The sequence below is a fragment of the Bombus huntii genome, chromosome 7, assembly GCF_024542735.1.
Source record: "Bombus huntii isolate Logan2020A chromosome 7, iyBomHunt1.1, whole genome shotgun sequence".
Classification (NCBI taxonomy): Eukaryota; Metazoa; Arthropoda; class Insecta; order Hymenoptera; family Apidae; genus Bombus; species Bombus huntii.
In genome coordinates, this window is record NC_066244.1 from 15,441,686 (window position 1) to 15,455,174 (window position 13,489).

Here is a 13,489-nt window from a genome sequence, read left to right on the forward strand (position 1 = left end):
AGAATATAACGTTAAGTTTGTCCGTAAAAGGAAGTAACTGGGATAGGCGTCGCTGATCATCATCATCAATCATCAGCAACGGCACACGCGGATCGCATTGTGGTAATAGTTTAGTCGGCAATTGAAATTTCGAGATTATCGTTTACCTATAATATCAAAGAAAAGTGATAAAAATATTATAAAATGTCGACAGTAGCCAGTCCTCTAGTTGTTGGCGGTATTCGACAGTCTGGGGCTCCAGTAAGAACTCAAAATGGTATGTCGCTAACGCATTTTATTTCAGAATTTGGTTATACTTCAATTTATTCGATATTTGTTCAAATGTGGATATTTCTGTCAATTATTCTTAGAAAGATTTTTATATATTAATAAATAGAATAATATATATTATATTATATATATATTATATGTGTATGTAATGATAAAATAGTGTTTTAAATAAAAAATTTCAAAAATAAAAGGTGTACATTTTGTTGAATATACATAAAATTGGTATATTAAGTATAATTATTTTATTCCTTTTTGTTTTTTATTTTATAGTCATGGCAGCATGTGCAATCGCTAATATAGTGAAGAGTTCTTTGGGTCCTGTTGGCTTGGATAAAATGCTTGTAGATGACATTGGAGTATGTAAATGTTTTTACAAAATACATTCTTGTATGCTTGTATAAAGATTATATTATTTTTTGAATTTGTACTTTACATACTTGAATTATTATAGGATGTTACAGTTACTAATGACGGAGCAACTATTTTACGTTTGTTAGAAGTTGAACACCCAGCTGCAAGAGTTTTGGTAGAATTAGCTCAACTACAAGATGAAGAAGTTGGCGATGGAACCACATCAGTAGTAAGCTTATTTATTTAACTTTTTGTTTTTAAAATAATGTAAATAAATTATTTTCACATAAGAAATAATTTATCTTTCTATTTAAACAGGTAATAGTTGCAGCTGAACTATTAAAAAATGCTGATGAGCTTGTAAAACAAAAGATTCATCCAACATCTGTAATTAGTGGCTATAGGCTTGCTTGCAAGTAAGTCTCACATTATTGAAAAAGATTTATACAATTATTATTAACTTATTAATTAAGACAGTAAAGATAATTTATATGTGTGTTCTAATCATTTATATTTTAGGGAAGCCTGTAAATATATTCAAGAACATTTAACTGTTAGTGTAGATGAGCTTGGAAGAGATTGTTTAGTTAATGTAGCAAAAACTTCTATGTCCAGTAAAATCATTGGAGCGTATCCTTTTTATTTCATTATATAAATTAAATTTCATAATTATCATATTATTATATTTATAGGAACTGAATGTTGTAATACCATGATTATTTCCTTAATAAATTAATAGTGATGCTGATTTCTTTGGAAACATGGTTGTTGATGCTTCAAATGCAGTAAAAGTTAGTGATGGAAAAGGAGGATTTATATACCCTGTGAAAGCAGTTAATGTTTTAAAGGCTCATGGGAAAAGTGTTAGAGAGTCTGTAATAGTGCAGGGTTATGCACTGAATTGCACTGTAGCTTCTCAAGCAATGACTAAAAGAATAGTTAATGCAAAAATTGCATGTTTAGATTTCTCTTTGCAAAAGACGAAAATGAAATTAGGAGTTGAGGTACTGATCACAGATCCTGAAAAGTTAGAAGCAGTGCGGCAACGTGAAGCAGATATTACAAAAGAGCGTATTCAAAAGATTCTTGCAGCGGGTACAAATGTCATTCTTGTATCTGGAGGAATTGATGACCTTTGTTTAAAAGTATATTTAAATTATATACAGATTACCGTATGTTTTTATTTGAAAGATGGCCAATTCATATAATTTTTTGTATTTGTTTAGTATTTTATAGAAGCTAAAGCAATGGCAGTTCGTAGATGCAAAAAAGCAGATTTGAAAAGGATTGCAAAAGCTACAGGCGCCCAGTTTCTTACTTCTTTAACTAATATGGAAGGAGAAGAAAGTTTTGACTCTAATTTCCTTGGAGAAGCTGCTGAAGTAGTACAAGAAATGGTTTGCGACGATGAGCTTATTCTTATTAAAGGGTTTGTTTTTAAGTTCGTTATTTAACCCCTTGCCATACCATTTAACTTGGAAAAATCCGGGCTCGAACGTTGTGCCCGAATGGTCGGGAAAGGAGTCGAAGCGGCGGAGACAGTGTCGGAACTTGAAACATGATATCGTGCGACTGAGTGCGACATAGCCGCCCCGGTGTTTAGAAAAAAGACATCATTCGAGACATTCATACTTGGCTCGAGATTAAGACCACGAGCCTGACTCGTGATATTTAGGTTTGGCTCAAAATTCTCATCACGACTCATATTCATAAAAGTATGGCGGGGGATTAAAAAAAAGAATGACTTTAAAGCTAAATTATTTTTATATTATTTATAATAGGCCAAAAGCAAGAACAGCAAGTTCTTTGATATTACGAGGACCAAATGATTACTACTGTGATGAAATGGAACGATCTGTGCATGATGCATTATGCGCAGTAAAAAGAGTTTTAGAAAGTAAAAGTGTGGTTGCGGGAGGAGGCTGTGTTGAAGCAGCACTTTCAATTTATTTGGAAAATTTTGCTACATCACTCGTAAGTTTAGTTTCTTGTAATATTACGGATTATTAAATCATTCTTGGGCTGGAACATTTATATTTTATAGAGTTCTCGAGAACAATTAGCTATTGCTGAATTCGCAAGATCATTGCTGATTATACCGAAAACATTAGCAGTTAATGCGGCACAGGATGCTACAGATCTTGTTGCAAAATTACGTGCTTATCACAATTCCAGTCAAACAAAAGCAGATCTTGCTGATCTAAAGTGGTAATATTTTAAAATAAATATTACATGATAACATTTATTTTACATACTTTAATGATAATGTAAAGCAATATTAATTTTCTTTTATAGGGTTGGTCTAGATTTGCTTGAAGGTACCATTAAAGATAACAAAAAAGCTGGGGTATTAGAACCAGCAATTTCGAAAATAAAATCTTTGAAATTTGCCACGGAAGCAGCGATAACTATCCTTAGAATCGATGATATGATTAAACTAGATCCAGAACGTACGAAGGATAAATCATACCGCGAAGCAATGGAATCTGGTGAATTGGAAGAGTAGAATTAAAATGGGTTTACACATCTTTTTCCCATGATTTGTTATACCAGAAAGATTAAATTATTCTTCACTTCAAATACTATTTCATAATTTAAGTAATAAGGATTACAATTTAATATTAACGCTCATGAATGAATTTGCTGGTAATAAATAAAATAAAGCTTTCACATATAAAAATATTGTGTATATATTTCACGCTTTAAATAATAATAGGAGAACATACTAAAGTATTGGAAACATAACAAATTTTATAGTTCATGTAAAATTTATCATATCAGTGTGAAATATGTTTAATATTTAAAAAATGGCGGGATTTTGAAGGTATATATAATATGCTGTTCATCATTCAAAGTGCAATTTTCGAAAACTAAGTATAGTCATATCGGAAAGGGAATTTGTTAATTTAAAATAACAATTTTAGATATATTCAATACAATGAATACACCTGTTATAAAAAAGCATTTAATGCATAAACACGTCATGTGTATATCGTACACGGCGTGTATTAAAGCAAAAAGATCTTAAAATTAATTTTAATCTTCAAATTTAATAAATTTTTACACATGTAACAGTTTATTAATGGAAAATAATTAATATTTTTAAGTATTATATGATATGTACTTTAGGGTTCAAATTTTAAAGAAAATATTTCAGAAATCTTTTTTTTATTTTATAAACAGATGTATATTAATTAGTGAATCATGAGACTATTTACAATCAGGCATTTTAAGTATATGGTATAGCAGTCGATTTTTTTCATGATACGCCTTAAACGCCATTACGTGCGTAATGATAGTTATGTTATTTGCTGTGCATGTATATTTACAATGTTATATGATCGTTTTCGAGAAATTTCAGACGTTAATTTGATAAAATATAGTACTTTTTTTAAATATGATTTAACACATGTATTCCATGGAACTGGTATACATATATAACAATAAATTATTGAACATTTTTTTATGGTCGGAGTAAAGCACTAACCATAACGCTATTTTCTTTGAAAAAATAGTAGGGTCAAACAATTTTTATTTCTTTTTTATATAATTAATACGTTTTCTTCAAAATATAATGAAAAAATTGTACAATAAAAAGATTGAAACACACAAAAAAGCGAGACTATTAAATCAATGCTCTTTGGAATGTCGTTCACAGTGTAAATATAAACTATAGAACATCATAAATTTGCAGTAATTTATACGGAAAAGTAACTATACAGATTATATCGAGTTTAAACAAAATATAATAGTAAATAATATTTATATAGATCTCTGAAAAATAACTTAATCACACTATTGATTCTAAAGTATGACTGCAATACATAAAAGCATTATCCGTAAAACATTCCCTTGATTCTTCCATTAATAATTGTTTATAATAGCATTAATGTGTAAGTATGCTAATAAAAAAAAATTATTGAAGCATTTGATATTTTTAAGTTTGAGAAATTTGAAAATAATACATCGATTTAAATCACAAATAATTTCATTTTATGAAATTTTTAACAAAATGCTTTTTATCATAATTTCATAAATTATCTTACACAATTATTAGTAATTTTGGACCATCCTGCAGTATAGACTCAAAGTTGTTTGTAAATATTAAGATATAAAATATATTTTTACTACATATTAATATTATATACAAACCCTGTTCGGATTGATAATAAATTTAATGAAGACAATTGATTTTTTGCCAATGTAAAACATTTATCAATGGTAATATATTTGCGTATCTTTGATTGAATTTTTTTATCACAATAAAGATACAGAAGGTCCAAAATAATTCTACTTTGATTTATACAAAACGTATACATTCCTGAATCAGGACTTTAAAACATGATTTATAAAATTCTTTTGTCTTATGCAGATATTCCCAAAGAGTTATAATAGCTTTATATATTATTTTACAATTTATCTTTCAAAAGAATTTAGATAAATCGCTTATTTTATGTATGATTAAAAATAGCTACAATCCTCTCTGTCTCCATCATTTTTTAACAATAAATGTATGGTAAGAAATACCTATAGCAATTTTATAATGCAGGATTCTCAAATTTTGGTCCTTTACTGACTACAATCTCAGTATATGGATGGTCTTGATTGAGCTCTAATACTTGGAATTTTTTTAGAACTAATAATGTGTAGAATTTTTGTGCAACCTAAAAGAATGAATCAATAATAACATGAATTAAATTTCTACAATTATATTACAATTATACAATTATAAGTTCTGCTAGAATACAAACCTGCTTGCGATTGTTTTTATATGCCATTTCTGATAGTGTCAATCTATCTTTGGTGTCTAGTTTACTTTTGATAACATGATACATGTGTGATGCTCTCTTATTAAGAACTCGTTCTTCAAACTGTTCATAAGTTTCATCTATTTGTTGTTCTTCTTGCTAGAAAAGTAAAAGATTATATTATACATTTAGTTGCTTCGAATGTATTATAATTTAATATAAGTAAATAAACATTATACGTACAGGACCTACAGATGGTGGAAATTCATAATCTTCATGATTCCATGGCGTTGCTGGTCCTCTTTCTGATACAGCTGGTGTGTGGGGTGGTTGATGATGTTCATCATATCCCATATAGGGTACTTGAGATTGCGCCTATGTATATTCAAATTCGTTAATATCTACGTAATATAATATCATATATTTATATATATCTAAGGAATAAAATTAACCTGATCATAGCCCATATTTTCCATTTGTGGCATTTCAACAGGTGTAGGAACGACTTCTGGTTCTATTAGTGTAGGTGGAACAACTGGTTCTTCAGATGCAGTAATAGCTTCATTAGGAGGAATTTCAGGAATTTCTGAAGGAATTAAAGATGTCTCGGGAACTACAGGAACCATATCCGCTTCTTCAATAGGAGGCACAATACCACTAATTTCAGATACTGATGATTCAGTTGGTAAAGACATCTCAGGTTGAGGTACTGGTGATTCTGCAGAGGGAAGACTTGGTTGGGGGACTATACTAGGAACATCCATTGCTTCAGGGGCAACATCTATTGGAGGAGGTGCTGGCGCTGGAGGTGGTGGCCTTATCTAAAAATAATAAAATACATTAATAAACTCATACAGTTTTAAAAAAGAGGTTTTATAATAGAAGAAAGATTTAAAAATAAACAATATGATGTACCTCTTCATCCGCTGGTGCTTTTCGTTTGCGAGCCATGCGTTTACTGAGAATAGTTTGTTCATACGAATCAGGTTCTGCAGGTTCTCTCATTTGTTCTAAAGGCATGCCTTCTTCTTCACCTACTAAACGTCCAAAGTCCTCATGATCGTAAGACTTGCTAGTTAAATGTCGTTGATAATTCTATATTGTTAGAAAATAAAATTATATTTTTTTTAAATGGCAGATACATACATACTTGATGATTATTAAATATGAAATACATTACCTTAAATAATACACGTGCTGGTATTGGTCTTCCTGGTAAAGCAAACAATTTTTCGACTCCACCAGTTTCTTTCCAATGCATTAATCTTTTCGTAGGTGGTGCCAAATCTAATGTAGTAATAATGTCACTAATATCTGATAATTGTGCTTTCATTTCTTCACCAGAGATATTTTTTACCTCATCCACAATGAGTTTACGCTTGCGTTTTGCTTTTGTAAATCCTATTAATTTTATTAAAATTAGATTATAACAATTAATATCACAACTGAAATAAAATATAATATCACAAACCTTTTAAGGCAGATGTATCAACAGGTGCGAGAGCGAAACTCTCTTCTTCATCATGTAATAACGTAGTTTGATCCTGTAGAGGTGGAGCTTCTTCCATAGGTTCCATTGGACGTTCTTCAGGGACATTGGGTGGAGCAGGAGTGAAACGGCGACTGGCAACACTTATTCTTCCTTCAATTTCTTCACCAGGTGCAGCTGGAGAAACGGGTCTGGATTCGTCAGTACTATACAGAAAATGTTAAATTTAATATGATATATACATACATTTATTTAATATAAATTTTGAATGTGTAAAATACAATTTATTAATTACCTCATTCCATCCATGGGAGATGGTGGACCTCCAAAACGATCTCCCATTTCTTCTTCTGATTCATCATGCACAGAAGGTGGACCTCCAGAAACTACACCAGGTTCTTGTGTTTCTGCTACTGCACTTACCTCAGGTACAGGTACTTCACCCATTGGTGCTTCATCAAATAAACCACCCTCAAACAACCCACCAGCTAAATAAAGAAATACAGCTTGTTATAAATATAATTATCATTTCAATTGCATATATTAATGTAAGTTGCTTACATATAATATCTTGACCAAGATGACCACCAAAACCATCATCTCTAATTGGCATATCTATATCCATAGCTTGCGCTGTTACCGATGGACCTGGTACTGGTTCTTTTTCCTTTTGCTCTAAAGTTGCTTCGATCCCTGGTCCATCAGTGAACAACATATGAGTCTGAAAAATGAATATAGATTTTATTCTTCATATAAAATGTCAACATGTTAAAGTGACAAAACATACCTGATCTAATGATGGTTCTACAGCACCAGCATGTCTTAACAATTCTGGAGGTTCAGCATCAAAACTCATGTCACCAAATCCTTGATCATGCGTAACTAAAGCTAAACTGCCATAATCTTCCCTCATAGTGATTTCTTCCGCTCGTGACTGGTTTAAACTAAATTGTGCTTCAATGTCAACATCTCTGAAATATAGCATTAGTATTAAATAACAATATTTATAAAATAAGCTTTTATTTTTATGTAATTATCTTCATTAAAGTTTCTATTTAATTCTTATATATTTACTTTAATTCTGGCATTGCTGTATCAAAATCATGAAACACTTCAGGTAATGTTATAGCTGTTACAGCAGCTTCTCTATGTTCTTCTGGTAAATCTACCATACCAGGCCTAAAGGCCATTTTTATTTTGACAAAGGCCTCGTTACAATCGGCTAAGAGATATTTAGCTTTCCTTGAATATATACGTACCACACCCAACAATAAATGACCAGATGTTCTTAAAGCCATTTTTACCTATAATAAAATAGTGACACAAAAAATAAAAACCATATATTTTATAGAAATATTAAGAATTCTTTTCATAAAAAAATATTGTATTCTAGAAAATAGAATAAAATGAACAAAAATCTATGAGATTTAGATAATATATATTTAAGTAACACTCTACTATAAAAGATCTTACGTAATGTCTAAAAAAACATAAAATTCATATTGTCATAAATCTAGAATCATAACAAGAATATTAGAAATTTATAAGTTCATATACATAAAAATTAAAAAAGGCGTATTTTATAAATACCTTTGGCTGTAATATACCATCTACAGATTTTTCAATATTCGTCTCGAATACATGGGCTTTCGTCAATTTTTTATCCCAGTGAGCGGCTAACCAAATACGTGCTAACGGCCCTTTTTTGGCCAACACGAAATGAGCGTAAAACATTTTTAACCTGTGTTATGTCCTTTTCTGCAAACAAAATTGTGTTATATCAGTAAAATCGGCTAAAGGAGTTGTCTGTTCTGTGTTTGTAAACACAAAGGTATACACAAGAGGCTAATTCTTTAACGCGATTTTCCGCTAGCAACATCATTATCACCTTATTATTGACAAAACCGGTCGATGGGTCAATTAATACATGAAGTTAGCATTTTTTTATATTTCTAAATAGTGAAAATCGAGTCGTAGGACTCGAACAAAATAGCGATCATGTAATTTTTCTTAATTTAGTAAAATGTCAACATCTTTGCACAAGATGGCGTTTCTGTCCGTAATTTTGGCGGTTACGCGTAAGCTGTTGAACACGTAGTTACGTTCTAATCTATTTCTGTGCAAATCATATTACGGTGACTCGTTATCGATAAATCTTGAACTATTAATTTTATATTTTACATAAATTATCACATTTAACTGGTATATTAGAAAATCGTTGACACATACGGTATGTTTCTTTTCAGCGCGTCTTCACGAGAACCTGCATGCAACTAATTTTACTGAACGTTCCGAAACTCGTCCCGTTAATGGCGGATAGGTGTGTTCGTAAACACATAAAATTTTATTTTCCTAACTTTTCTAACCTGCGTAAATTAAATATCTATATCAAACATTTATATGACTATAAACTTATTATATACTTGATTTTTGCCTTTTTTGTTTCATAGTTAATATTCAAATAATGGAATGTTAAGTAATGAATGGCTTAATAGAAAATTAAATTATATGTATTATATTGTTAATAACCTATCAACAACGTTTCTGATTTCTAGTTTTCACCAATAGTATTCAATGTTTTATGCATTTTTGTAGAAATATTTTTTTATTGCAAAATATGTATAATATCAAAATGTATAATTTCATTTATTTGAGAAATGTGTTGGAACTTTGTTACCAAATAATGTCCAAACAGTATAGAACAAAGTCAGTAACAAAAAAATTACTTTTGTCTTAACTATAACCATGTGGTCACAAAGTAATAAATGTTCTGAGTAGCGCAATAGGAACTTCTAATAATATCTTTACAACTTGAAATAAAAATATTCGTTTTGTAATTTAATATTTAGATTTACTTTCATCAAATAAAATAATATTATTGCATAGAAATCAAAGTATTGAATCTGGTATAAACAAGAATATTAACCAAAAAGTTGGTATGAAAACACAATAACTTCTTTAAAATTGTTCCGTTTTTTTTAAATATATATGTATATAAAATACAATTTAAGTTATACTTTTAGCGATATATATTAAATATTCTTTTTTTGTTATAGAAATGGGAAAGGTGTACTCTTATATTACGCGACCAATTCGTTCATTTAACATTGAAAATCGTACAGCACGTATTCTTGATAAGGAGAAGCCAATTCCTGCTCCTGAATATCCATCAGTACAGAGACAAAGAGAAGTTGTAGATAAATGTAAATTTCTTTCTCAAATTCTATTTCAAGTTTTATATTTTTTAGATTAACATTTTTGTTAGAATTGAAAATAAAAGAATTTTTGGAAATAGATATAGATACAGATAGAATAGAAATAATAGAATTTACAGAAGTAAAAGAAATAAAACAATTATTTTTATTTTTTTACACGTAGCTTAAACTTAAGTGATATAGATTATTTAATTATAGCTTTTGCATGGCAAAATGTGAGATAAAGTTGTATGTTATAAAATTTTGTTTTTTTTTTAAACAAGAGTACCAGTTTTAAGAATTAGTCATTTTCTATATCATGTAATAATAGCTTTTTACATTTTTAAAAGTTATTTCTATTTTAGTAAAACCTAATTTGAAAGACACTCAGTACAAAAAGGACCATGAATTAAATGATCGTTTAAAGAGTGTCTTCGTTCAGTCCAAAGATCCAGAGGTATATTTCATTTAGAAATCTTTTGTGGATGTATTTATTTATTTGTAACTATTATGAAATAAATTGATATTTTTTTATTACTAGATTGAACCAACACAAGCCTCATCTAGGCCATTACCACAGGATAGAAGTCAATATTCTTTAAATGAATTTTATGAATCGCTTGTTCCTCAGAGAGGTAAATGTACCATAAAAGAAGTAGTAACATTTTTGACTAAACATCAAGAAAATGCAGTAGAATACTCTATAGAAAGAATATCCCAAGAGTATCAAATAGATAAACAAATAGTAGGTAAGAATATGTTTTTAGATAGAAAATGATAATACAGTATTACTAAAGTAAATTTGTATTCCCTAAATCCTATTTAAATACTTAAAATATAATATTAATAACTGTTTCAGAAAATATTTTAACAAGTTATAAACTCTTTCACGTGATGACAGATGTGAAACAGATGAAGATAGAGGAGGGTAAGAAAAAGTAAGATTCTTGTATTATAATTAACCATTTGAATCCCAGTAGTCTTTGAAAAAACAGGGTCGAAAAATCCCTAACAGTGCGATAGCGCTTGTCCTAATCGTTTACGAAGAGGAACAAACGGCGTAATAGCGCTCATCATATTTGTTATTTTTATGAAATACATCTATATTATTATATATGCGTACTATTAGTTTATAAATATTTCAAGTTTTGTTCAATAAAAATTATTGGGAAGATAACAATGAAATACAAAATACCGTCAGGCGTTTGTAGCGTTCAAATGTACTGGGATTTTTCGATACAAAATCTAAACAGCACGATCGCATTGCTTGCGGCTCAAACCCAAAAGTTAAAAGAATCTAAAGTATCATGTAGAATAAAAATAAATAACAATTTATTAAAAATTATATTAGTTATCTTATTTTAATCCTACTTTAATACTGAGTATTTCAATTATTAGAAATTTTAGGAATTTAATATAGAAACAGAAGCGTAAGAAACACTAGTGAAGAAATGAATATACAATATTAAACTTGTTTTTTCTTTACTTTCTTTATTCTCTAAAGTAACTGGAGCTTATTTCTAAAAAATTGCTTGTTTATCAGTAAGTAAAATACAATTTATGATAACATCCCTGTTCCTTATACATACAATAAATTACATATATTTACAAAATATAAGTCTATAAATATTTTTATATATTCATATAGTAGATTTTCTATGTGCAAAAATTTTTTCTAATATTCCTAATGGTTTTTATCTTTTAGCAATACCATCATATTATAATAATACTATCATATTATAATTGCAACACCTGTATATTTAGAATTGGCAGTAACGTATAAAAATAGTAATTTTAATATACGTATATTAAAATAACGCCAATTTAAGCATAGTTTTCGAAACTGCTTGCTCATGGCATAAATTAATTTTCAATCATACTATATTTGCTCATTCTCCTTTTGGATATACCTTAATTAACTCCATACATCTGAAAAATCTAAAACATACAAATATAAATTTCAAGAAGGCAAATCGTTTTTTTATTCTAAATGTTGTTTTCTTTATATACTTACTGAATAGAATGTGATACAGGAAAGTAAAGCAAACTAGTACATTGAATTGTTTGAATGTAGAAGGTGTCGAATGAGAACGGCCAAAAAGCAATCCTTCGTCGACTGGTCTTACTTCTGGAATGGTTGCAGTTTTCTTCAACATCCAATTGAAAGCATCCATTTTTAGTCTTTTCTTTAACTCTGGACCTACTTCATCCCTAATTCGGCGATTGTAATTATTTAACCATCGTATCTGTAGAGTTATTGAAATATTTTTTGAAATCTATATAGATAAAGAAAGCTCATTAATTAATTGTTAATTAGTACTTACGTGTGATGGATTTAACATATCGTAGTCAATCAACTTTGGTTCATATGGAACTAACGTGACGTCCCTGAATTTCAAAAAAATTTCTGTTTTCTAAAAAGAGATACATTTTTACCGAGAATTTCTCTAATTTTTAAATAATTTGAATTAAAGTACCTACTGATTTGCCTGCTTCCATCGTTTCAAGGATGTTCTCCAAACGAACGCCGAAGTCGCCTTCTTTGTAGTAACCAGGTTCGTTTGATAAAAAGAATCCTGGTCTTAATTCAACAGGTCCACAAACTTTATCCGATGATACAGGCTGTCCGTATGATACACCAATAGGTGCTGGAAATATATTAACATTACGATTAATATTAATCATTAATGAATAACAATTCGAAACGTGCTACAAAGGACTTTCCAGTTATTCGAAGTTCTAAATTCAATTAAATCTTGATCAATAATGTTTTATCATAAATAAACTGCGGATATTTATGCAAATTCATACTTTTACGAATATAATGAAGAAATCGAACCTAGGTATAGAATTGTTTTATTAATGTCGTATAATATCGCTTAAATATTGCAACGAGTACTGTATTTTGGATATATCATATATTTTTGCATATTATGCATATGTGTATACTGTGCATTTTTGCACCTCTAAATTTCTCACCATAAACGTATAAATATCCGCAATTTAATCGAAACTAACAACATTTTCCATATGATCGTAAAGATCGAGTAAAGATCGTGATTAACGTTGAATTCAGATCAAAGAAACGTAGATCATTCGATCAATCGTCTACGTAAGCGAGTCTTTAATTTTTTCAAAGTAATGAGACAAACATTCGTGGACAGACAAAAAGTGACCGATTCCATGGCCAGTCCCGTGCAAGTAGTCGTAACCAACGTTCCATAATGGTGCTCTTGCAACGATGTCCAGCTGGTTGGATTTCAAACTGCTTGGAAAGATCAAAGAAGACAGTTGTATTGCTCCGATTAACACTCTTGTGTATGCTTTTTTCTGTTCTTCTGTTGGCGTACCAAAATGCAGCGTTCTTGTGACATCTGTAGTGCCATCTGTTTACGAAACAAGGTAAATGTTAAAAAAGAGTAGAAAGGTTCCATGAT

At 29.7% G+C, this 13,489-nt stretch overlaps 4 protein-coding genes across 12 annotated transcripts in view; 2 read left to right on the forward strand and 2 right to left on the reverse strand.

Moving 5' to 3' along the window:
• Window positions 1–47: 47 nt before the first annotated feature.
• Window positions 48–3,301, forward strand: LOC126867889 (T-complex protein 1 subunit alpha). The gene is made up of 10 exons (XM_050622962.1): window positions 48–256; window positions 541–626; window positions 722–850; window positions 940–1,037; window positions 1,141–1,251; window positions 1,361–1,766; window positions 1,848–2,050; window positions 2,403–2,595; window positions 2,666–2,829; window positions 2,917–3,301. Exons 1-10 carry the CDS (start codon window positions 184–186, stop codon window positions 3,125–3,127), a joined length of 1,674 nt encoding a protein of 557 aa, XP_050478919.1. The 5' UTR covers window positions 48–183; the 3' UTR covers window positions 3,128–3,301.
• A 1,290-nt stretch (window positions 3,302–4,591) lies between these two features.
• Window positions 4,592–9,231, reverse strand: LOC126867878 (double-strand-break repair protein rad21 homolog). 2 transcript variants are annotated; one of them, XM_050622917.1, is made up of 13 exons: window positions 9,088–9,231; window positions 8,449–8,616; window positions 7,933–8,162; window positions 7,646–7,829; window positions 7,420–7,579; window positions 7,154–7,346; window positions 6,841–7,064; window positions 6,550–6,770; window positions 6,285–6,464; window positions 5,822–6,190; window positions 5,613–5,744; window positions 5,373–5,528; window positions 4,592–5,285 (listed from the first exon to the last, which is right to left on the reverse strand). In XM_050622917.1, the coding sequence occupies exons 2-13, from the start codon at window positions 8,590–8,592 to the stop codon at window positions 5,160–5,162; spliced, it is 2,319 nt and encodes a 772-aa protein (XP_050478874.1). In that variant the 5' UTR covers window positions 8,593–8,616; window positions 9,088–9,231; the 3' UTR covers window positions 4,592–5,159. The 2 variants fall into 2 exon arrangements, with proteins under 2 accessions (XP_050478874.1, XP_050478873.1); XM_050622916.1 differs by lacking the exon at window positions 9,088–9,231 and adding an exon at window positions 8,747–8,895.
• On the forward strand, window positions 8,942–11,397 carry LOC126867928 (protein NDUFAF4 homolog). 4 transcript variants are annotated; one of them, XM_050623024.1, is made up of 5 exons: window positions 8,942–9,088; window positions 9,915–10,061; window positions 10,418–10,509; window positions 10,594–10,801; window positions 10,912–11,397. In XM_050623024.1, exons 2-5 carry the CDS (start codon window positions 9,917–9,919, stop codon window positions 10,992–10,994), a joined length of 528 nt encoding a protein of 175 aa, XP_050478981.1. In that variant the 5' UTR covers window positions 8,942–9,088; window positions 9,915–9,916; the 3' UTR covers window positions 10,995–11,397. The 4 variants fall into 4 exon arrangements, with proteins under 4 accessions (XP_050478981.1, XP_050478982.1, XP_050478979.1 ...); XM_050623025.1 differs by lacking the exon at window positions 8,942–9,088 and adding an exon at window positions 9,424–9,564; XM_050623022.1 differs by lacking the exon at window positions 8,942–9,088 and adding an exon at window positions 9,584–9,794.
• A 126-nt stretch (window positions 11,398–11,523) lies between these two features.
• The window catches only part of LOC126867881 (xaa-Pro aminopeptidase 1-like), a 46,308-nt gene continuing 44,342 nt past the window's right edge, over window positions 11,524–13,489 (reverse strand). For 4 of the 5 annotated variants that reach the window (XM_050622926.1, XM_050622925.1, XM_050622924.1 and 1 more), the window contains exons 9-13: window positions 13,205–13,438; window positions 12,534–12,700; window positions 12,377–12,466; window positions 12,067–12,298; window positions 11,524–11,990 (exon numbers count right to left, since the gene is read on the reverse strand). In XM_050622926.1, the coding sequence (XP_050478883.1) occupies window positions 11,968–11,990; window positions 12,067–12,298; window positions 12,377–12,466; window positions 12,534–12,700; window positions 13,205–13,438 (746 nt within the window). In that variant the 3' untranslated portion in view covers window positions 11,524–11,967. Of the gene's footprint in view, window positions 11,991–12,066; window positions 12,299–12,376; window positions 12,467–12,533; window positions 12,701–13,204; window positions 13,439–13,489 lie in introns of those variants that run through there. The other variant, XM_050622927.1, reaches the window with a different exon arrangement.